The 22,599-nt window shown below is 52.0% G+C and overlaps 5 protein-coding genes across 5 annotated transcripts; 1 reads left to right on the top strand and 4 right to left on the bottom strand.

The window, feature by feature from the left end:
- Positions 1-2,512: 2,512 nt before the first annotated feature.
- On the bottom strand, positions 2,513-5,021 carry PSV08DRAFT_210478 (uncharacterized protein; the record flags this gene model as incomplete). Its single annotated transcript, XM_014223483.1, has 2 exons — positions 2,513-4,791; positions 4,966-5,021. 2 exons carry the CDS (start codon positions 5,019-5,021, stop codon positions 2,739-2,741), a joined length of 2,109 nt encoding a protein of 702 aa, XP_014078958.1. The 3' UTR covers positions 2,513-2,738.
- A 3,053-nt stretch (positions 5,022-8,074) lies between these two features.
- Positions 8,075-9,805, top strand: PSV08DRAFT_189266 (cytochrome P450; the record flags this gene model as incomplete). Its single annotated transcript, XM_014223482.1, has 4 exons — positions 8,075-8,656; positions 8,749-9,356; positions 9,427-9,649; positions 9,743-9,805. The coding sequence occupies 4 exons, from the start codon at positions 8,075-8,077 to the stop codon at positions 9,803-9,805; spliced, it is 1,476 nt and encodes a 491-aa protein (XP_014078957.1).
- A 594-nt stretch (positions 9,806-10,399) lies between these two features.
- PSV08DRAFT_381791 (FAS1 domain-containing protein) lies at positions 10,400-11,611 on the bottom strand (the record flags this gene model as incomplete). The annotated part of the gene is made up of 2 exons (XM_014223481.1): positions 10,400-11,113; positions 11,165-11,611. 2 exons carry the CDS (start codon positions 11,609-11,611, stop codon positions 10,400-10,402), a joined length of 1,161 nt encoding a protein of 386 aa, XP_014078956.1.
- A 2,469-nt stretch (positions 11,612-14,080) lies between these two features.
- On the bottom strand, positions 14,081-14,901 carry PSV08DRAFT_381789 (uncharacterized protein; the record flags this gene model as incomplete). Its single annotated transcript, XM_014223480.2, has 1 exon — positions 14,081-14,901. The coding sequence occupies one exon, from the start codon at positions 14,899-14,901 to the stop codon at positions 14,221-14,223; it is 681 nt and encodes a 226-aa protein (XP_014078955.1). The 3' UTR covers positions 14,081-14,220.
- A 1,407-nt stretch (positions 14,902-16,308) lies between these two features.
- Positions 16,309-21,970, bottom strand: PSV08DRAFT_405388 (quinate pathway repressor protein; the record flags this gene model as incomplete). The annotated part of the gene is made up of 4 exons (XM_014223478.2): positions 16,309-16,660; positions 16,726-19,001; positions 19,338-21,739; positions 21,790-21,970. The coding sequence occupies 4 exons, from the start codon at positions 21,968-21,970 to the stop codon at positions 16,309-16,311; spliced, it is 5,211 nt and encodes a 1,736-aa protein (XP_014078953.2).
- Between the last annotated feature and the right edge of the window lie 629 nt (positions 21,971-22,599).

Here is a 22,599-nt window from a genome sequence, read left to right as displayed (position 1 = left end):
TCCAGTGCTCTGCCATGGCAAGTGCCGTGGTATCCACTCTTTTTTTCCTTGACTTGGCGCGCATGCATGCGCGCGAGTTGTGCTGGGAGTGGGGAGGGTTGGTTATGGTGCCAAGGTGGGTGTGTCGGATGGAGTGGTCCGGCGTCTCTGTGTGTGCGTGTGTGCGTGCTATGTGTGCGGTGCGGTGCGGTGCGGCGATCGGGGTGCGTGTGTGCGGTGCGGTGCGGTGCGGCGATCGGGGTGCGTGTGTGACGCAAGAGGTGCGTTTGAGTGGCATCTGTGTTTGTGGGTTTGTTTTGATGGATATCGTATCGTTGTTGTGTTTGTTGTTGTCGTTTTGGTCGTGTTGTTATTTTTTCTCTCTCTCTCTTGCTGGGGGAATGAGGGATATGATGGGCGTTATATGTAATAATGGTCCTTTGCTTTTTGCCCCCTAGGCGGTTGGCTTACACTACCCAGCACGCCGCGCTACGAATAGAACTTGCATGGATGAAGTAGGTTTGTAATCGCTTCTATGGCTGTGCCCTTTTGCTCTTGCTTTCCTTTGCTCCGTTTTTTTCTGGGGCGGGGCGGGGCGGAGGGTATGTGTGGCTTGAGAGCAACTTTTTAAGTGGGTACCCCTTGCGCGTGGACAGATCTGTGGCTTGCGGTACTGGCTTGGCTGTTGTTCTAGACGTATGTGAAGGAATGAGGGACAAAGCAGGAATATGTATGTGATGGGCCTTGTATCAGGTGAGGCTCATGTTGTTCTTGAAGCTTTTCCTCCACGGTCTAGGCTAGCTTCATCGACTGGGCGAGTCTGGATCCATCTTTTTCCTATTTTCCCACTTTTCCGCCTTTTGGGGTGATCCTTTCGCAATTCCCGATTCGGCAATTTTGGTATCTCAACTCTATTTGCCGTCAGGGAGATGAGTGGGGACAGCCACGGCGAGGTCTCCACTGCCTACGTTGTGTTGTACGTGATCCATTTGGCCCACTTCTCTTGCTATTGTAATTCCTTATCGGGCAACTATTTCAGTTATGCAGCTATCCGATTTTATGGGTCGCTCTGTGTCGGATGCTTGCAGTGACGTGCAGACTGGGCACATGGTCGTGTCCGGGAATAAGATCTGGCTATGTATCCCTGCCTTGGCTCTTGGTTGTGGAGAGTTGACACTGGGCCGCGGAGAGGTACGGAGGTATTTGAGACTGAGACCGGGCGGCGCGCAAGTCTCGAATCAAGTAAAGCGCCATCAGTTATGCTGCATCATATATCTAGAGAGATGCGATATTTACCATACCATTGCCCTATCCGGATTCAGGGTAGCTTCGGGGGTATTTTTTGGCCCGCATAGTCTCCGACGCGGCATTGCCGGTGGAATGTTTTTACCTGGTCCTCCGAGCTGAAGTCTTGGTATGCGGTTGGTCGCACAAAGGTGGAGAGATAATATATTTTGGTGGGAAGGTAAAGCGAACGATTTCTTAGTCGGGCACAGGCAGAATAGGTAGAATTTTCCAACTTGGAGGAGTAAGGGACGAAATTCTCGCTGCGCTGTGATTGGGAAAGTGGCACGAATCAGCTTTATAAATGAATGATCTCTCTGGTCAAGCGGGCGGCATGTCCGTGTAACATGCGTCTGCTTTGAACAGGTCTACCTTGATTGCTTCCATTCTAGCCACTCAATAAAACTCCCAGGGAAAAGGGCCACAGGAGTAAACCACCAATTACCAAGCGACGTTTCAAATACCGAGAGTCAGTCAAAGGGTCGAGAGGCAAAACTCCGACTTGCTCTCTTATCTACATGTCACTGTGCATGAAAGGCGTGTGTCCTCCTTGCGATGCAACTCGTCACCGCCTCTGGATCGAATAAGACATGTCGGATGTGATGACCGATTGGTTTAGTCGGGCCTCAGGCTGCGTAGGCACGCTGGATCGTGCTTATGCTTATGCGCGAGGCTGAAATAGTTAGTAATCCTTCTGTGACTCGCATACATGTCCCACAGCCATGGATTGTGCGTCGTGCTTTAGCTCCGCTCCACTGTGGGGAGCCTGAGACGAGCTTGAATGTCGTGCAGCGGAGTGCGGATCCCCGTCCTACATGGGGGGTTGTGCGTGTGCGTGTTTCGTCACGTACATACGCAGACCAAGCCCCCCTCGCAGATCCATCGTCATCATTGGCCATTCCACCACTGAACTTAACCTCAATTGTACATGGACGAACTGTCACAATCTTCTGACATGCTGTTGGACTCGTATTCATGAATACGTGGCTTACTATTGCATTCTGACGGCGTTTTGTTTATCTGAGGGTCCACCCTAGGTACCACCACTGCCAGGGCATCAGCATACTGTTCTTTTCCTCTCTGTCCACATACCTTCCACTGATAGGACAATGACAAACAAAACATGCCATGCATGGTGCTTGCTTGCTGCTAACACTAGTCAGCTTGAATGCAGGCTACACACAGCTTATGCTCTCGAGTACCACGATTACATATGCTAGGCTAGTCAGCTTGGGATGAAGTAGGGCCTATGACTGAGACGAAACACAGGGAAGCTATTGAGAAACAGAGACATGGATGACTGTATTGTGAACGAAATGGTTTTCAGGTATCAAAGTATTGTATTTGTCTAGCTATGGCGAAGTCAAGGGTATCATGAGTACAAAGGAAAATATTCAGCAACGAACGCAGTCTTCATGCCATATAGACTGCACAATCGCAAAGTCTGCATGTGCGCCTCAGGCCAACAAAGGCGTCTAAAAAAGATCATCAACCATTACAACTTTTCTGTCCACACTCGTACCGTTGACGTGTCCACAGTGGCCCCAAGTGCACTCTAGCTCATCTCCATCTTGGTCGGCCCTGCAGCCTATCAAGTCTTCCATCTCCGTCACCCATGCTGTGCGCCCGGAAGCGCATCGATCGGGTTGCAGTTCATAGTTGAGTTTGCTCCTCAGGTCGCCGATATATGATCCAAACACCGTCTCCACAATGATCTCATCCTCTGGATCAATCACGCGGACCATCATGCCGGCTTCCTTCCTTGCAGCCAAGATGCGCGATTGCGCTGCGATGCGCGATCGCATAGGCGTAAGAATGGTACCGATTGCGGCGTTTGTGGCGGGAAGCCCATACCTAGGTAAGCTCACGACAGAGTCGACGCGGGTCTCTGACCCCACAGCACAGTTGAACATTCCGTCCTCCCGAACCGAGGTAGAAACTGACTCGTCCAATGGAAGGCTCACTGAACTGTTGGTACGAGGCGCGAGAGCAAGCTGAGAAATATCGGCTGGTAGAAGTGCTGTGGCGAGCGGTTTGCAGAGTGACTGGATAGTGCCTTGGGGATCGTGAGGAATGCGGATGTGGCAGAGGGACGGGAACCTGTTTTCGATGATACCGGCTGCAAGGACATACGTGGCGATGCAGCAGCTTGGCTCTGGATTCGCCGATAGAGATGTTGGTGACTCGTATGATTCAAAAGTGGATGCAGAAAGAGAACTAGCCTCAGATCGAAACTCCCAGTGGAGATAGCGAAGCGATGGCGAAGCGAACACGGGGGTTGAATCGTGTTCTCGTAGTGCAGGTGCCTTGTTTTGAACCAGGGAGAATTCCTCTAGGCCAGCTAGAGAAGGCGACAGAATATCTGCTAGTGTATGAACGCTGATGTCCATGCCAACCAGTGTCAATTTCTGGATCGAGGTCGCCTGCGGCGATGTTACAAAGCGCTGGATGCCCTTCTCCGTGATGCCAGGCAGCGCCTCGAGACGAAGACTTCGCAGGTTTGTTGGTAAAGCGTTCAATACCATATTTGTGAATGAAGTTGCAGATAGCCCGCGTACCGAGAGGTGGCGTAGCTGTGGAAAGCCTCGAAGTGTGCCGACGATGGCTCGGAAGTTGAGGGGCGATGAGGAGTTGTTTGGTCCTTGGTGCAAGACCAGAGTAGACAGCTCGGGGTGATTGGAATTCAAGCCGAGGAAATGTTCGGTAGGGTCGCATTCGACAATGTAGTGGCCCCTCATCTCGTCCTCATCTTCCTCATTGAGTTCATTCTCAGCATTACCCAGTATCCACGTCCGCTCCTTGAGATTCGATCGGGTCGATAGCGCATACGATAGCCGGTCGAAAGCGTTTGTGAATGGAACGTGGAAGCCGACGAGGCGCTCCAGACGTGGGCAGGCCATGACCAACGATGCTACCAAATTCAAAATCTCCTCTTGCTCGATGGTAGCATTCTGGTATAGGTTCTGGAAGGCTGGAAGATGCAGCTCCTTTACCTGCTCAGCGAGTATGGAGCTCTCGCGAAGAGTCCTTCGAAGTAGCTTTAGTCGGCTGGTCCCCTTTATCTTCAGCCTTGGGTGCGCTCCATGCTCTTCATTAGCCAGCAACAGTGCCTTGCGGTACATTGCTGCATTTGCAGCTTTTCCCCATGCCCGACTAGTAAGAGAGAGGCTGTGAAGATCCTTTAGATAGCATGTTGCGCATGCTCCCTCTTGGTCCATATGAATTGGACTTAATTGCGCAACAATACAATCATAAACTTCTCTAGGCAGGCTCTTGTGGAAATAACCTGGCATTTGATATTCATCGTCTGAGTCAACTCTGGAGTGGTGGAATTGCCGCGACGCATGACCAGAGAAAATTAGACGGCGGTCACTACATGAGGTTTCATCCGAAAAATGCGGTCCAGTGGCTTTGATGACTGAGTGCCTAGGTGTCCGCACAACTACCTGTGGGATCGCTACGGAGCGTAGAGTGCTCGAAGCTCGTCTCTTGAAGCCATTGATTATTCGTGGTCGGGATGGTTCGCATCTACATGGAGGTCAGTGGACACGTTTGGGATTGAAAAGATATAGCGACTACGAGCACAGTGGTCGAGTACGGACGAAACTGTCGGCATCCCCTTGGAATCGTCTGCTCGTATTCCACATGAAACCATCGTCTGCACTGAAGCGTTCAAACCCGGCGCTATCTACTCCGACTTACAAATCAGCAGAGTCTTTCTCTGGCTTTTCTTTTCGGGATTTCGACAAGCGGAACATGATAATGTTATTTTTGGCTGGTACTGAGATCACAAAGCGAGAGTGGCAAAAATGTCATTCCAAATCCCGAGTACAAGCGCCAGTTTTGTACATTGGGGGGAGATAAGGATAGACGAAACAGAGGCGCAAGACTTTCTCGGCGAAATAAGTATCTTTGGTTGTATGTATGAAACATGTCAGCACGGGGCCTACCTTGCTAATACTCATATATCTGCGCGCAACATATTCAAACAAAAAAACGGGTCAGCACGGCCGTTGCCTCACAGGCATGATGCCATTACCGAGTCACGAGCTGCTCTGTACCAAGGGACGCCCCAAGAAGACGAGCTCACACCGGGCAAGATGGGCTATGCAATCAGCAGAACGCGTGGGCGCCACAGACGAGTCATGGCTTTGACAGCCTCAGCTGGGCCGTCTCCTAGACCAGGGGAACTTGCCACGAGTTAGGATGGCTAACGGTGTTAGCTTCAGTAAGTGCGCTGATATGGTTGAGCGAAACGTTGGCTGTGCATTACTGGCATTAAGCATGACTGAGGCCCGCGTGCCGTGTTTCTGTTGCAGTGTTAAGTTTGCGGACCGGACGGCCAGGTGCCGTTCTGAAAAGCAGCGTCTGACCGATAGGTATCCTCCGTGTCTTAGTTGACAGTGCTATGATGGATCTCGCGAACATGGAAACAATGGCAGCACGTGAGGCTGAGGAGCGGTAAAAGGGTCATCCACCTGCACCCCTGGACGGCGATCAGGTCCCTGGTCTTCGGTTCTTCTCGCCAATCGAAGCTCGGGCTTTAGAAGACACTAGAGAGGACGCCAAAGAGGGTGCCAAGCATTCAATGTTGTGGAGAGAACTAAGGATCCGCGATCTGGTGGCCCTTGTTCTGCTAGCAAGCCGCGCCATAGCAACGAGGGCTTTGGATTGGAAGATTAATGCCATTTAAGGTGTGGCTTAATTGCCATATCTGCAGGCAACACGTGGTAAATCCCTGTGCAACACGAAAGCTGGTACCCGCTCCCTTTGCACCGTGCTGTGCATGTTGCTCATGGATGGTCATTTACCATTTTCAGAAGACTATACCAGTTTGTACCGCACTTAGCACCAACATGGCACCAATACAGGTTGGTCATTAGCCAGAGACGTGCTATGTGCTGCATGTGCTTGTTCTTTGACAGCGGCCCAGTGCCCGCCCGGTTGTTTCACTTCATCCATTTTCGCAGAGTATGTAGGCTGTATAGTTCGTGAACTAACTTTTAACGCCATAAATGGAAAGAAAGGCACCGGTTGTCTGGAACGTTGAGATATATGGTTGGGATATCAGGTCGCATGCGAAGCCGCGTCGTAACCAAGGTTCTTCAGAAGAAAGGGATAGAATTACGCTATGCGGCAAGCATGGAAGACAGCACTAACATGTCGTAAATTTTAGCGTAAAAGTCTTCGACGCCGAAACCCTCCAGAACCAAACTTTGAGCTTTTGGTCCCCGAATGTTCCGAAATTGCGTTAAGCACCAAAACGGGCACGAGAGCTTGCCCATCTTATCGCGGCACCTTGGAATGAGAGGTACCTAGACAATTCGTCACCGACAGAAACCCCTTTTGGTAACTCAATAACACCGAATTTGTCCAAAAGCTTGGGTTCTATGTGTTGGCAAGGCACGGACAGGCTCGGCATGGCAGTCAGTTCGGCATCAACATGATCACGTGATGGGATCACAGCACGATTGGCTTCTAACAGCAAAGCTCCTGGATCAAACATGTCCGGAAAATCACGTGCAGAGCTACTTTGGATATAATCAATTTCTGTATGCTCGAGCCGTACTGCCCAATTGAGCCGGGACTTGGAAGACAGCTGATCAAGTATTCAAAGGTTATGTGCATAGATATGAGCGACACGTAACTCCAATTGCTTAGTAAGTCCTGTGCTATTGAGCATGGGTTCAATTGCCAGACAAACAATATTCAGACCCCAGCAGAGCACCTTAGAGTGCCTCGGACGGCCCAGCTCGTGCTGCCGCTGGGTACCAATGACGGTGATGCTGGGAGTACTCCGTCCAATAATTAGTAGCGTGCTTACGACGGAACCAAAGTCGGCCCCAGCACGATCGCATCACGAAAAGAACACCGCTACTTGCGTGCTAAAGCATCAACTAGGCACCATTGCAGCATAGCTTGTAGTTTTCGTTGCTTTTGTATACGACTAGAACGTGAAAGAAGAGCACGTGCAGGCCGGCATTGCGTGGAGCCGGAGCATGTTGGTCACGCAAGTCCGGGGATTGAGCGGAGCCGTGTACGTACTGCTAACGAGAACTGAAGATGCGACATCCTGCAAGACGATCCATCAGATCCCCATTTCCTTTCCAAGCCATAACGGGCTGCTACATGGTTTGCTTCATCCTCGCCCTGCAGACATCGAAGATGCGGAACATAAAGCATGTTGCAGATCCGTCGATCCCAATCACCAACCGCCCTTTGCGCAACGCACAACACGAAACGCACTGCAAGCTCGAATTTACTCTTTGATCAGCAAACTCTCAAGGAGCAATCATGAAGATCATACCGCAACGTATGCATGCAATCTTGCGATCAAGACAATGACTCAATCCGGAATGTGGGTCCAGCCTTACATTTGCTGCCATCAAACAGCCAGACGCCACACATCTTTTAACACGCTACACCCCCGCTTTCAATATTCGAACGAATTCATTGATGCGCCTTTTTCAATTTTTGAAGACACTGTGGTGTACTTTTCATTGGTGGATTGTGCAGTTTCCATTCCACGGTTCTACAACAGCAATTGAGCATAACACATTAAGGGACTTTGGCTAGTATGACCATCTTCTCGCCGGATCCCCAGGTGTTTGAGTCCAGCCTAAAGTAAAAGAAAAAAGGAAAGAGATTTGTGAGAGAATGACGCATATGTAGTGGTGTCCACCCAGAACAAGTCTATAAGTCAATCGTGTGACGATACAATTTTTGAAAACCATAATCTTACTTGTGATGGCTATTCCAAGCACACCGTCTCTGGTACTCCTGGCCATTAGCCTTGTAGTAGCAAAGGTACATGAACTTATGCCAATGCGGAATCCTTATCTATAAACCACCAGCTGATACCTTGCAGTTTCTCTACGTGGGCCTTACATGTCCAACAAGACACCTACCAGGCCCCTGGTACACGCGCTTCACGCATTACCGCCTCAAACGTGCCGTCGTGACCGGCCAACGCATCTTCTACATCGACTCACTGCACGAAAAGTATGGCCCAATTGTCCGTCTCTCGCCCACAGAAGTGGGTGTTGCCGACCTCGATGCCTTCAAAGAGATCCACAAGATTGGCACCAAATACATGAAGAGTGAATGGTACCTTCGCCTTGCCAACTTCCCCAAAGCCGGTGTCTTCACTATGCTTGATCCGCGCGAGCATGGTCCCCGGAGGAAGCTGTTGTCCAGGTCGTTCAGCAGGTCCTATCTCGTGCAGTACTGGGAGCCAGTCGTAAAAGAAAAGGCGCTCCTCGCCGTGCAAAAGATCAAAGCAGACGCCATGAAGAGCACAGCAGATGTGTACAACTGGTGGATGCTACTCGCCTCAGACGTCAGTGCCCATCTCGCCTTTGGCGATTCCTTTGGCATGCTCGAAGACGGACGCGTAAGATTCTCCTCTCTTTTAACACCCCCTTCAGTTAAAACAACAACAACAACAACCTTTTTCAGCGATGCTAACGGCATCCATACCATCAGACCAACCAATTCATGCGCGTCCTCAAAAAACTCACCATGGGCGCGGGCATCATGGTCGAAATGCCGCTCCTCCGCCTCCTCCGCTTTATCCCCATAACCGGCATCCAGGAAATGTTCAACGCCAACGAATTCATCCTCCAGGGCGCAGGCAAAGCCGTCGAAACCGCGCGCTCACGCACGGGCGAAAACAACATCTTCGCCAAGGTCATCGAGGACTGCGAGAAGGAAGGCGAAGGCCACATTGACGACATGGACGTCCGAATCGAAGCCATGAACGTCATCATCGCCGGCACAGACACGACGGGCGTGACGCTCACGTACCTGACGTGGGCGGTGCTGCAGCGCCCGGACCTGCAGGCAGCGCTCGAAGCAGAGGTCGGCAGGTTGCAAGAGGATTTTACAGAGAACGATCTTATCAATCTGCCGCTGCTTAATGCCGTTATAGAAGAGACGCTGCGGCTATATGGCGCCGCCCCGAGTAGTCTACCACGCGTTGTGCCGCAGGGCGGGACAAAGTTCGCAGGCCATTTTATACCAGAGGGTGTGACGGTAGATACGCAGGCGTATACGTTTCATCGTGATCCGAAGATTTGGAGTGACCCTTTGACGTAAGTGTGCTCCACTAATCTTTTATTGCGAGAGAGAGAGATGTGTGTGTGCTGATATCAAGCCATGTAGATTTAACCCCGACCGCTGGATCCCCGATAAGGAGACAGGTGTAGCAGAAGCACTCTCTCCCGCTGCTAAGCTGGCGTTTCATCCGTTTGGAGCGGGCGCCCGGTCGTGCATTGGGATTCATCTGGCGCGCATGGAGTTGCGGTATGCGTGTGCATTTTTCTTTCGCGAGTGTCAGGGGATAAGGTTAGGGGAGAGGACGACGCCTGAGAGTATGGAGTTTGAGGTATGTTTCTTTTTTCTCTTACTCGTACATTTTTTCTTCTTCTTGTTTTGCAAAGGAGGAGAAGTGTGGGCTAACAAAAGTGATTAATTTCAGAACTTCTTTCTAATTGCGCCAAAGGCACATCGGTGCGAGATCACGTTTAGTGAGGCGCCGTAGGAGGTGTGTGTGTGCAGGGGTTGAGTTGGTGGATAGAGAGGGAGGAGACTTGAGGTGTGGCTCATGGGTATGTTGATCGTGCTTGTGTAGCAGAGAGGCTAAAAGAAATGAGACTATATTTGATGATTTTGAGAGCTTCCACGAGAATAACGATTGTGATGCGGGAAAGTGTCGGGTATACTAGCGATTAAAGAAATCGAAAGTTCGAATGTGTAATGACTTCTGAGAAGAAAACATCCGAGAGTTCTTAACGGCCGCATATCCGGATTATGAAAATGCTCTGAAACATAATCGAATTAACTAAAAGCATGCCGTGTGTGCACATTTTCTCAGCTGCATTATAATCACACAACAGCGCGTCTAGCCAGCAAAGCAAATAGATCAAATTACAATATTCTCATTCAATTAGTTAATATCATTGGTAAGATGCGAAACCATTACCATGCCATTCATATCCCATAACAACCCTCCACAGGCAAACACTTCTCATGTCAACAAGCGCTTAAGACCTTCGTGGTATCAATACACACACCCCCTCCCTCAAAGCACGACACTGAAGGGAATTACATCCATCTTATACTACATTCGCACCGCTTACAAGAAAAAAGCAGCAGCAGCAAGCACGGCAGCAAGTCCACCAGACACAGCAAGCGCAGGCGCAGCATTAGCAGTAGCCTGTGGGAGTCCCGAGGAGCTAGTAGGCGAGCCAGTACCAGTAGGACGAGTACCGTTTCCAGCGCCGGCACCACCGCCAATAGGGGCAGAAGGGGTAGGCTGGCCGGAAGTAAAAGGAGCATTGGAGACAGGAGTGGCACCCGAGTATGCGGGGACACCACCGTCTTCGTTGGAAATAGTGCTGTTGTTGGGGTTCAGGACCTGGTCGATGACGTGGACAACGCCGTTGGCGACGAGAACATTGGCGATGACGACCTCGGCGTTGTTGACGAAGATGCCGTCGTCGTTGATGGTGATGGTGACGTTGGCACCGTTGACGGTGGCGATGGAGGTGCCGTTTACGAGGCGGGTCGAGTATCCGACTGTGCCGGCAATCACGTGGTAAGTGAGAATCTTGGTTAGGTCGTCGGTGGAGAGGCCGGGAAGGGCAGAACCAATGTTCTGGAAGGCTTGGTTGGTGGGTGCGAAGACGGTTACGTCGGGAGTGGTGTTGACGGTGTCGACCAGGTTGGCGGAGACGAGGGCGCCACGGACAGAAGTTAGGCCTGCGGCTGTGGCGGTGTCGGAGACAGAGCTGGGAATGGTGAGGACGGTGTCAATAATGTGGATTACGCCGCCGGTGAAGTTGACGTTCTGGGCTTCTTGTTAGTAAGGAGAAGGGTAAAGGTGAATTTGGGGACGTACGGCTGTGGTGACGGTCGAGTTGCTTAGGTCTCCAGTGTAGAAGACAACCTTGCCATCATCAGTCGTAGCGTGTACGACTTGGCCACCAGTGACGTTGGTGTACGTCATGTTAGTCAGGAGCGTAGGAACGAAAGCGCCCTCGTCTGGGATAGCAGAGGACGGGTATGATCCATTGAGGACGTGGTACTGGAGGAGGGCAGTAAGAGCACCGGGGTTAGCAGTCAGAGAAGACAGCACCTGAGGGCTGACTTTCTCAAAAGCAGAGTTTGCAGGCGCAAGGATGGTAATGTTGCTGGCACTGCTGAGTGTCTGGAGAACATCTTGAGGAACGAGACCCGCGAGAGTCGACAGTTCGGACGACGATTTCAGAGCATCAGCGAGACTGGGAGTGCTCTGCGCGACGGCAGCAGCCGCGAGGGCGGCGGCAACAGAGAGCTGCTTGAGCATAGCTAATTGAGTGCTGGTATATGTAGCGAAGAAAAAAGAAAAACAGTGAGAAGAACAAAGACAGTGGTAGCGCTGCTGTCAGGTTAAATTTTTTGAGTGCCTTACAATTGAGAAGTTTGGGGGGAGACAATGCAATAAGTACCATCACTGCCAGAGACATAGCCACAAACAAACCCATCCCGCCTCTTCTCTTGCTAGTCATGCCATTGCCTGTTCTAAGCCCATCAGGAACCGACGGTACCGGCGAGTTCTCTCCAAGACCCCTGCTCGAACCAATTAGGCCGAGCAGATGCAGTATGGTGATGCTCGCTTCAAGACGAGGCTTATGTCGTGCGGTATGGCCCGGTAAGACCAGTGATATCATAGATCTGTTAGCCAAGTCACGATACACGCGAATTAATGACGCCTTGAAACTGTAGGTCATTCATTCGTCGTGGACCCAAGCAATCTAGTCGTGTCCGCGTGTTGTCGCGAGTGGAAAACTTGAATATGTAGCAGCATTGAGGCTGGAAACACGACATCTCACGATCGGAGGTTAGTCCTCAACCTGCCCTCTCTCTTTTTTTCCCACTTCTCTTTTTCATCTGTTTGCTGCTTTGCACGTTTCACGGCCGTCAGCATTGTCTCCCCAACGGAAGGGCAGATCTCAAGTGCCTTCCTGATGGAGTGGCTGGTCTGGTTTCACTCTAGCCTAACTTCAACCTTTCGTCCGGGAAAAGCCAGGGTCAGGAAATACTTAAAGATTCTGGAATGGTAGTACGTACTAGCCCCAACTGCAGGGGAGGGGTAGGAAACGTGTTGTCAGTTCTCGATCGGCAATGTGTGGGGTAGACCAGGGCTACGTAACTAGCTTGGCCGACGACACCATCACCTAATCAGGTGCGTAGGGGGGAAACCAACCGTATTCTATGATCAACCTCGACTCTTGACCATACGATGCGTGCATCGAGCATGCCAGCAGTGGATCGAAGAGTACCTTGAGGATGGAGGGAAGGATTGCGCGTCCCGTAGCGCTGGCATTGCATGCTTACCGAAACCACACCACTTTTTGTCTTCTGTTGCTAAGGCTGAAAGGCTTAACCTAATGGCTGGGTTTAACCCCAAGTTACATGGAGTGTAGATGTGTAACTCGTTCATCAGCTCTCCAATCAAACAGAGTCTGGAAGCGCACATTCTCCCGTCCCGCTACCAACGACCAGCCGTTGTGGCCGGGACACTGTGCTGACTATTGCTCTTTCTCCCGTGTCCATTTCAAACCATATCCAGATCATCATGCACAAAACATAATTGCACATCTCTCCATTCATTCAATCCGACATAAATCCCAAGCAATCCTTAGCTACCTCACTGCCTCACCCACGCCTTTCCCCCCCACCGGCGACTTTTCGCCGCGATCCTCTTCGGACGCCTTATTGCATCCACATCTACATTGGCACCGCATGTAGATGTATGTGCAACCAACACATCCTACACGCACATCCTCTCCACCCCCAGAAAAATCCTTCAAAACGACCCACCCGTTGCTGGAAAGGCATTACACACACAAAAAAAGCACAGCCCCTTAGTCTCCGCGCTATCCTAGTACTAAGTTGTAAGTCATTTGTAAGCGGCGGGCAAACAACCCCCAACACCCTGGTATCAACCACCTCGCCTAACCGCGCCACCCTTGTTGCATTTGTCCCGAGCATCGAGCAACTTTTCTTTCATTTCCACACTTTGAACTCAGATCCTGGCCCTTTGCCTTTACTGCGCGTGTTTTGCCGCTGGGTATCTGATCTTTCCCGTTTCTCTCTTTCTTTAATAATCCCCTAATCTAGAACTCTGGAAGGAGAGTGTGTGTGGCTAGTTTCGCAAGCGACTTTTAATTACAGTTTGCTAGTAACAGGCCGGTTGCTGGGTATCGTTGGCAGCGGGGAAAAAAGGTAAGCTGACAATGCGATTGAAAAAGCTTGTTCTGGGATGAAACTTGTTACTTCTTGCATCATCTGGGCTAGGCATCGTGGACTGTGCTGTGCTGTATATACCCCGTGGGCTTGGGGACAGCGGTGGATGGTAGATGGGCAGCTAGGGTGCGTTGTTTTGTGCAAGGCAAGGTAAGGGCATGCATGGTGAAGTCTGTATATTCACGCAATGGAATGCCATGGAAGGGAGAAACATCGTGGTTTGTGCTTCGCATTGAAAGCGTATGGATTGTATCCAGCCGCTCGGAGTATCTTCACCCGCTTCAGCATGGCTGGCTTGAAACCAATGTCCCGCTCGACACACGCCGTTTCTCGCCTCGGCGGACGAATACCCCAACTCGTGTGGTATGCTGCTGACACACACATAGCTTTCGACGACGCGTCAAGCGAGACGGATAGTCATATTGCGTCCCGTGTGCGCTGAAACCCAAGGTAGCAGGTACTTGTCCAGCCCGGGTACCACTAGTATGCAAAAGTTCATACTTTTCCCCAACAAGGTTGTCGTGATATTCCGTCATCCGTCCCTTGTCTTTCCTCTTCTCCAAAACAATCACAGTTGCTCTGCGCAACCGTAACGATACTTTCAGTCATAACCATAAGTCGTCATCGTCCCTGCAATTTCTCTAGGGTCAACCATGTCGACTACCTTCATCCCCTACTCCTCAGCATCTTCCCCAACGACGCTCCCAGGATTCTACTTTCCTTGCTCCTGCTCTTGGGCGTCGGACTCGCATGTCTAGACGAGGTCTTGGACTCGGCAGGCGAGGCCTCGCGACGCTTTCTCCTCACAGCAGCGTCTTTGGACTCGGCGCTGCTGGACGAGTTGAGCGTGTCGCTGCGTTTCCTAAGACGTCGGGTTGGGCTTGACGTTTGGGCTTGAGGACGCGATTGCGAGGCAGACCTTGACGCTGATGATGTCTTCGGCGGGGCGGCTGTGGATGCTGCTCGTCTCCGTCTTCTCTCTTCGTCGATCTGTACAGGCTCGGGCTCTGGTACGCGAGTGACGGCGGGACTCGGTGTTCGTGCTCGCCTTTCCTTTTCTGCAATCATGCTTTGTCGTTCCATTTCTTCGAGTTCGTCAAGAGATACCTTCTTCAACTCTGGCACTGGACGCGGCCGCCGAGGTTCGCTTTCTGATCGCGATGCCGCATAGGAGTCGAGCACCTTCTCGACTTGCTTCCTGTGTGCATCGGTGCTTGCCAGACGTGTGACCTCGAGTACCAGCAGGAAAGTGAAGATGTACCCGACGAAAAATCCGAGGCGGCTCCAGAACTCGTAGCTGACGAGAAAGGAAAAGAGTTTGACTGTGGAAATGATTCCGCTAATCATTTTTGCTAGAATGATTTGGAGTTTGGTAAGAAAGAAACAGTCGTGGATTTGCGAAGCGGAGCGTAGTACTGCAGAGAGGAGCGTGATATCGTAAAGAGCAGCGTGATACCCCAAACCCGTCGTGTGATGCTCAGCAAAACCAGTATCGATACATGCGACCAGCGCTCAAAAATATATACAACCAGCTATTCAATACGTTATCGCTGGACGTCAGTCAGGCACCAAGCAAGTAAGAAGTAATAGAAGAGAGGGTGCGCAACTCCCCCTCTTCAACAATACTCCCACCCCCTCAGCGCCGCTCACCACCTTCCAATCCCACCGTTTCACCTCCGTGTCGCCAAGCGGGCCTCCTTACACAGGGGTCCTCCTTGAATGTTTGAGCATGAAACGGCTGACAGGAAACCCGAGGAAGAGCGGGGTGTGGGTACGTAAGGCAAAGGTGCGCGCACTCTGATACGGCGAGAGGTTAGGTTCCAGACACGAATCTACAGATTGTGGCTTTTGGATGGTTATCTTTCATTGTTGCAGGCGCCTTGTCGTGTGATGGGGAGGTGAGAGCGGGTGGGGCAGGGGAGGGGCAAGGGGAGTTTGTAGCGAATAGATTCGCGAGGATACGAAGGACGCCAAAGATAGTAGGAGGAGTAGGCGAGGAGTTCGCCAGTAAGCGCTGGTGTTTGGAAGTGCGATGGTGTGTTCGCATGGATTTTAGCTGGAGAGCAATATAGTTTGCAGCACAGAAGAAGAGGAGGTGTAGGGATAGGTGCGTCATTTCTTGCTTTTCTTCACCATTTCATCGTGGGCGCATGTAAGACGGCAATCTGCCTCTTGAAGCTAGCAGCGCCTCTTCATTTCCGCGTACCTTTTGGTGGTTCCGAGGGTGCCGGCGCATGTGAAAGAGGGAAGGGAGAAGTTTTCCTGCAAGAAGGTGGAGGTGGCTATCAGTCGTAGTAGAACCGGTGAGGGGAGGGTGTTTAACCTATGAAGTTCTCACTACCAACATTCGCTATGCACTATCCCCATTGTCTCGGATATCCTTGTTCGTGAGTTCACAAGAAGACGGTGCGCCACCGTTGCATTTATGTATTGGTAGATAGCCAAAAAAAAACTGCAATAGGGAGAGGCTTCAACATGTCCCATCTCCCATGCACTCGCTTGATCTCGCTCTTGCTATTCAAAATGCCACAACACGCCAAAGGCGTAACAATACAGCATATAGTCGTAGTGTATGCATGCAACTCTGCACCAAACTCCAGACCCAAGCTCGCTAAATGTGGAGATAAAAAAAGGAAAAGAAAACACAAATAAACGCCGCGCTAAACAAATGCAGCAATATGCAACAGGGGAAAAGGACAAAAGAAGGAACACTTTTGCTTGTCCAGCGTCATTCCAAAAATAGAGAAGAGGGTTTCACCGCCCACCAGGCAAGATCTCGTCGTTAAATATGCTTGCATCCCAGCCCCGCTCTTCCATGAGTGTAGCGGCATCTTCACTCATCCAATGTGTTTCTACTGCACCCGAACTTCGCATGTTTTGACTTGTCATGTAATTGCCAATGCGCGTCGTCTGCTCAAAGCCGACTATGCATCCCCAAATCGTCGCAGCAAGCCATGAGAAGAATGAAGAAACAGGGACCCACCAGTCCTTGATGAGATTGCGGTAGATGAGGGTAGGAATGACGTAGGGATATTTCGGGGCATTGGGGTTCACACTGAATGGGTAGGGATACGACTGGGCGTACACGGGTCGACAGTATAACTCACTGAAGGATCAAAGTCAGTCAAACAACTTACAGCAAGAAATGGCTTTATAAGTGGATAAACATACCATGCGATCTCTTCGCTTATCCACCAGACGAAGAGGGTGATGAGAAAAATGCTCAGACCCGTTAGTCCGCCCCAGAATCTCAGCCGACTGTTAGATACCTGGCGCAAAGACTTGAGTCGTTGCTCCCAGAACAAACTCTTCCACCACTTCCACATTGAAAAGTACTGCACATGGTCTTCACTCGTACAAAGGCATGTCCGCTTGATCACTTTGATTTTCTCGCCATTTTCTCCTTCTTCGACATGTTCGACTCGGTCCTCGACACGCTTCATGCCTCGACTTACGTCGCGGATGCTAGTACGTGCTGCCCGGAGGCGATCGCTCATGCGATGCAGGTGGACGAGCTCTTGTTGTCTTTGGCGTTCTGCATCGTTGCGGGGTGCATCAGTTGGAATCTGAAGACCCTGAAGTGTGTCTTCGTCTACTGCGATTTCAGTCAACGGAGTGATAAGCTCCTCGAGTGAGTTGATTGTGGAGTCACCAAAATCCGCTGCTGATTGTTTGTCGTGAGCTTTTGCCTCTTCGACGAGTGCTTGCAGTGCAGATCTGGGTAGTTGAGGACGGATTACTTCCATAGTAACATTTGCAGACCCTTCTGTGCTAGGCTTGAGTCTCTCAAGTGATTTAGTCTTGCGTGGATCGACTTTCTTGGGTGAGCGTGAACGCGACCGGGATCTACTTGTAGAGACAGATCTCTGAGCAGTACGTGGGCCCGGTGTGTCGACCCAGGCACCAGTCACCACGGGAGTCTTGGGGTTCAACATTAGTCTATTTGCGGGCACTGGTGTCGCATCTACCCCATTGGTCTTTACTCCCTTCTCTGCTGAAGATTCTGGCAATCGCTCGGTTTCTTGTGGTGTCTCTTGTGACCCCTCTCGCTCTGTGCTCACTTGTGACGCAGGTGCCACAGGTTCGGAAACGGCTTTGGGCACGGATGCGTTCGCTTCCACGCTTTGCATCCTCTCTTTGCCCGAAGATTGGGTACGTGTGGTCGCCGTCTCTGATGAGCCGTCCAGCGGCTCTGGGGGTGTCGTTTGTGGCCGCGCGGGACTTGGGGTGTTGGAGGCTCTCGCCAGCCGACGCAGCAGGTCCTGTGAGTCATGTCGCCGGTGTGGAACGCGCTTTGGTGGGATTCTTTCAGCAGTGGCAACCACTTCGCGATCTACCTCAGCTATGCTCTCAGTGCTCTTATACATTGCAGAGGGCATGTCTTCCTTGCGCACACCCATTACCGGCTGCGACTTGCCAATTGATTGCCATGACTGTGTGCGCATACGCAGCTTTTTCTGGGCCGGCGGAGACTCTTGCACGACTGGTTCGAGGTTGGATGCGCCATGGCTTGCACTCTCGGCTTTCCGCGCGGATGATGACCGTCGGCGCGCTGGCTCAGGTGAGCCCGACCGTTCCTTTGAGCTCTCAATCTCGCGCCGCCGGATGTCGTCTAGTACGGTACTTCTGGGGATGTAGGGCGTAGACGCAATCATGGAAGCTTCGTTGAGCTCAAAGGTGAGGTCCCACTCCTCGGAATCGGCGCGTGGAGTCCCGACCATAGACGTCTTGTGCGAGAGCGGGCTATCTTCAACTGAGCGGTGTGGCAGGTTCGCGTTGTTGCCGTAGTATTGATCGTTTGTCCCATCTTCTTCTGGGGCCGTGGGGGTCTGCTGCTGCTGGTCCTCGTCGTAGGCGATGGCCCGCATCCAGTGCCTGTTGCTCCTGCCCTTCCTGCCCCATGTTGCCGGAACATGTATTGCTGGATTGCTGCTCGTGCTCCCGCTGCTGCTGGGCGGGCGGTCCAGGCTAACATTTGCACTCGCCGCCGCTGTTGCTGCCGCATTGTTCCTCTCGAGGTTCTCCAGGGTCAAGCCTACGCGCGGATGTGCGCGCGCCTTTGTAAAGGGCTGGGGCCGGCCACTGGCGGCCTGGCTCAGTCGTCGTCTGTCGCGCTCGTTGCGTATCATGAGCTTATCAAAATCGTCTTCGGCGTCATTCTCGAGCTCGCTCAGTCCAGACACGACAGAGTCTGCATCGTGCAAGTCGTGTCGATCGTGGTTTCCGGTATCCATGGTGCCGAGTCCATTGGTCCTGGTGGTGGTTGTGGTGGTGGTAGCTAATGTGGGTCTCTGGAGGTGTGCGTAGCGTGACTTGACAGCGGTGGCCGACGGCGGGGAAATGGGGTGGAGGGGCTGGCGCGTAGTCATTGCCGGGCGGTGGGCTGGCTTCGATATCTGCGCATAATACTGAGGGCTGTACGAGGATCCGGGGGTTGGTCTGCGTGGCTACAAGATATATTTCGAGTAATGAGGGCGGTAAGCGGACTAGCTTTGTGCATGTGTTGTCGCATCGCGCACGCGTCGTGGCTCGCTACGTAGGAACGTGCGCCACAGATTGCCGCAGGGATCAGGTCACCAGGTATACTACACGCACACGTATCGGTACTCGTGTGTTTATATAGTAGGTTCATCTATATCATGGTGCAACATTACAATGCGCCTCATCGCCAGAGACAATCACGGCTCTTGCTTATCAATGGCCTCCATCCTCCTCTTGACCATGTCGGCGTCACTGTTGCCTTGCTCGTCCCTCCATGCACGAAACGCCTCCTCTCGCATCACCTTCCGCGGTGCTCGCTTGCCAGTGAACAGCTCAAACTGAGCAAAAGCTTGCTCGGGTATGAAGTCTAGCCCATCCATGTATGTCCAAAGCTTGTTAGTTGCATCTCGCACCTGTTGCTTCAGCGGCGTGCTGAGCGACTTATACGCCGTCTCCATGATAATTCCACCCGTGGGGCTCTCCATCCACTGCTCGGGAAGAGTGAACTGTGCTGCCGGCCCGCCGTCTATCGGGTCGGTGGGTATGCAGGAAACGATGATGGTTGGCTGGCGAAGGGTCTCTGGCCATGCATCGTCACGTGACTCGAGAATCTTGAAGTTTGGCAGATTCTGAGGCGTGATCGACGACACACTCGCTGTTTCGGCTGAGCTTGAAACAAGACGCGAAAAGTGCGCGACAAGGCTCTTGGCCTTCTCAAGTGTCCGATTGAAGATGACAATGTTCCTCACCCCCATCTGCAACAGCGCGTAGACGGCTGCCCTAGCCATGCCACCAGCCCCAATGATGAGGCCACACGACAGCGGCCGTACCGCATTCGCAGGGGACAGCCCCCTACGCACGCAAGACCGAATCCCAATCCACTCGGAATTATCTCCATAGAGAGCCTGAATGGACCCAGACTGGTTGCGTTCTTGGAAGATTTCCAATTCGCTTGGAAGACTGCCATCCTGGTTACGTCGGCGCACGGGTATCACTGTATTCACAGCACCAATCGCGCGAGCATGCTGGCTCATCGAATCCACTAGTGCAATCACCTCCATCTTGAATGGCTGGATCACAATGGAACCACCAAAGTTTGGCTGACGTACCAGCTCCTTGAGACTGTTGAGCGAGGCACTCTGAATGCGAATGAATTCATGGGGCATTCCGCATGCCCGATACGCAAGATTGTGCATTGCCGGCGAAACACTGTATCCCAATCGCTTACCAATAATGTAAATCTGCATTGGGTCAAGCGTAAACGAGCTATACAAAGCCTGGGTAACTTCTCGCGCTGTCACCCGAGAGTCGTCAGTATGATGCGCCACTGGCCCTGCCGTGTCCGTCTTCTCCGTTGCTGAAGGTGGCATAACGGGTGTCAAGTGCTTGTTGAAACAGACGGAGCGCCGACCCGCTCTTCCTGTATTGTAGCAGATCAGAGGCACTTGAGCATCATGCTTTGCCATTCTTGAGCTGAAACTGCGAACTGAAATGTCGTCATCAATGGAATAGGCCGGCCGAGTAAATCGAACAGCAGAGCAACCAACACGGACAGCCATTTCGTATTGCACAACCCAGAAGTTATCATCCCATGGCGTGTCCGCATGGAGGTGGCCAATGATCTTGGTTGTACCTCGAGAGGCGATCAAATCTGCAAGCGTCGCTGCATCTAGCGACAAATCGACTGTCGCATACTCGGGTGCCATTCTCAATCCATGGCGTGCATGCTTCAGATAAAGCGTCCGATGGCTGTCTGTGGGGAATGTCGGAAGTATGTGATAAATAATGGGCACTACTGTACTTCTCCGTACCTTGGATATGCAGGCACTAACCTCATCCAGGGCATCGGCCATGATGCGTGGTTGGCTAACATCAAATATGATTTCAAAGGCATCTGAGCCAACTTCCAAGCGTTGTACATCTGCATCTTCAGCTAGAATGTCTTCTAGCGGTACCTGGACTGCACACGTGTAGTTGCGCAGCTCCGTCGCCACGTCCGATAGCGGATATCCAGGTTCCAACGGTGGAGGTGATAGCCCGACTGAGCAACCCGAGTTTTCGGGATTTGTGACTATGGACAGAAATTTAAGAAATGTTCGTTGGGCTCTTTTCAACGTGAGAAATGCGGGGGCCGTGGGCTGATCAGCAGCAGTGTCAGCGCTGGCGGCTTTGATCTCGGAAATGTTATAAAACTCGTAGTTAGAGCACCGCCGAAGGATGGGTGCAGTTAACGCCAGCATATCTTTTAATCTCTTCAGATCGGGCCCTCCCAGATAGCTGTGCAGACTGGAAAGATCACGTTGCACGTGTACTACGGGGTGCGTGCGAGCAAAGTCGTGTATCAACGACTGTCCATTTCTCTCTAGCGAGAGTCCATTGCAGACAATAATTGCCCCCTGATCGTGTTCATCGAGAATGCTACGCAGAAGTTCTTCTTGTCGTAAATTGAAGTTAGCAGCCCCGAACTGCTTACGGTACTTGGCAGTGGAGAAGCCGGTCGTCTCTTGAAACATGTCTTCTACGTCGAGTACGCGCCTCCGGCATGCTATTGAGGCAATGACGGCCAAGGTGGACTTTCCAGTCCCAGGCATACCAAGTAGCACTATTGAGGCATCTGCTTTAAACGTGCGACGATAGGGACTCGCTGGGGGCAAGGGAGCGGGGGTGATGCGAGGGGTGGATCGCGCACTTGAAATGGTAGAGGCTGTTTGTTGGTCAGCACACAACCAACCAGACAGGTACATCCTTACGTACTTGCGCCATCTGGGCTGACCTTGCGCCTTTGGGGAAGTACTGTAGAGTCTGCTGCTGTTGTTGTTGTTGCTGTCTCGCGTGCCACAGAACTACTATAGGAGCGGTAGCCATCAGCAGCTCCGCCATTCTCTTCCTCCAAAGAAGCAAAGGCGCGTTTGGTCCCTATCGCTGCGGAGGCCATAATGGCGGCGGCGGCGGCTTGGCTGAGAGTGCAGAGGCGTCAAGGGTTCAGGTCTCGGACGCTCTGTCTCTCCGGTGGTTCTTCAAGTAGCCGTGCGGCGGAATTCAACAGGTGATATGGGTAGACTGTGGAGCCGAAAGTGGTTGGGACGACTCGAAGTATGCATGGTATTGTATCATGGAAGGGATGGGCAGGGCAGCTGTTAATTGTCCGCCGTCAACCTGGTCAGCGATTGAGAACGGCAGAGCACGGAAAAATGGACGGCAGCTGGTTTTACGCAGAGGCATGGCACAACGGTGGTGGTGGCGGGCCGATGGATACGGGGTAGTAGCAGAGAGGGCAATGACCGGCTGAACGCGCCACCGGATAAGCCTTTTTCCCCTCACTTGCGTCTCGTGCCGAACTCGCGTAGACACTCAACGTCTTGCGCTCCTGTTATGCACGAGGCATACACATACACTATCTAACAACCCCGGCCCACCATCCGCAGTCCATGATATACCCCGGATCATCTGGCCGTTGAGCTCCGCAGCCTCTCTGAACCAACCAGACTGCTCCGTCCCCCTCTCTCGCTGCCGGGGCTTCTTACGTGGACTCTTTGGGTTACTTCATGACGCCCTACATCCAGC

Source organism: Bipolaris maydis (assembly GCF_028858645.1).
Source record: "Bipolaris maydis strain C4 unplaced genomic scaffold PSV08scaffold_16, whole genome shotgun sequence".
NCBI classification, from domain to species: domain Eukaryota; kingdom Fungi; phylum Ascomycota; class Dothideomycetes; order Pleosporales; family Pleosporaceae; genus Bipolaris; species Bipolaris maydis.
Note: the sequence above shows the minus strand (reverse complement) of the source record. Positions and strands in the feature narration are given on the sequence as shown.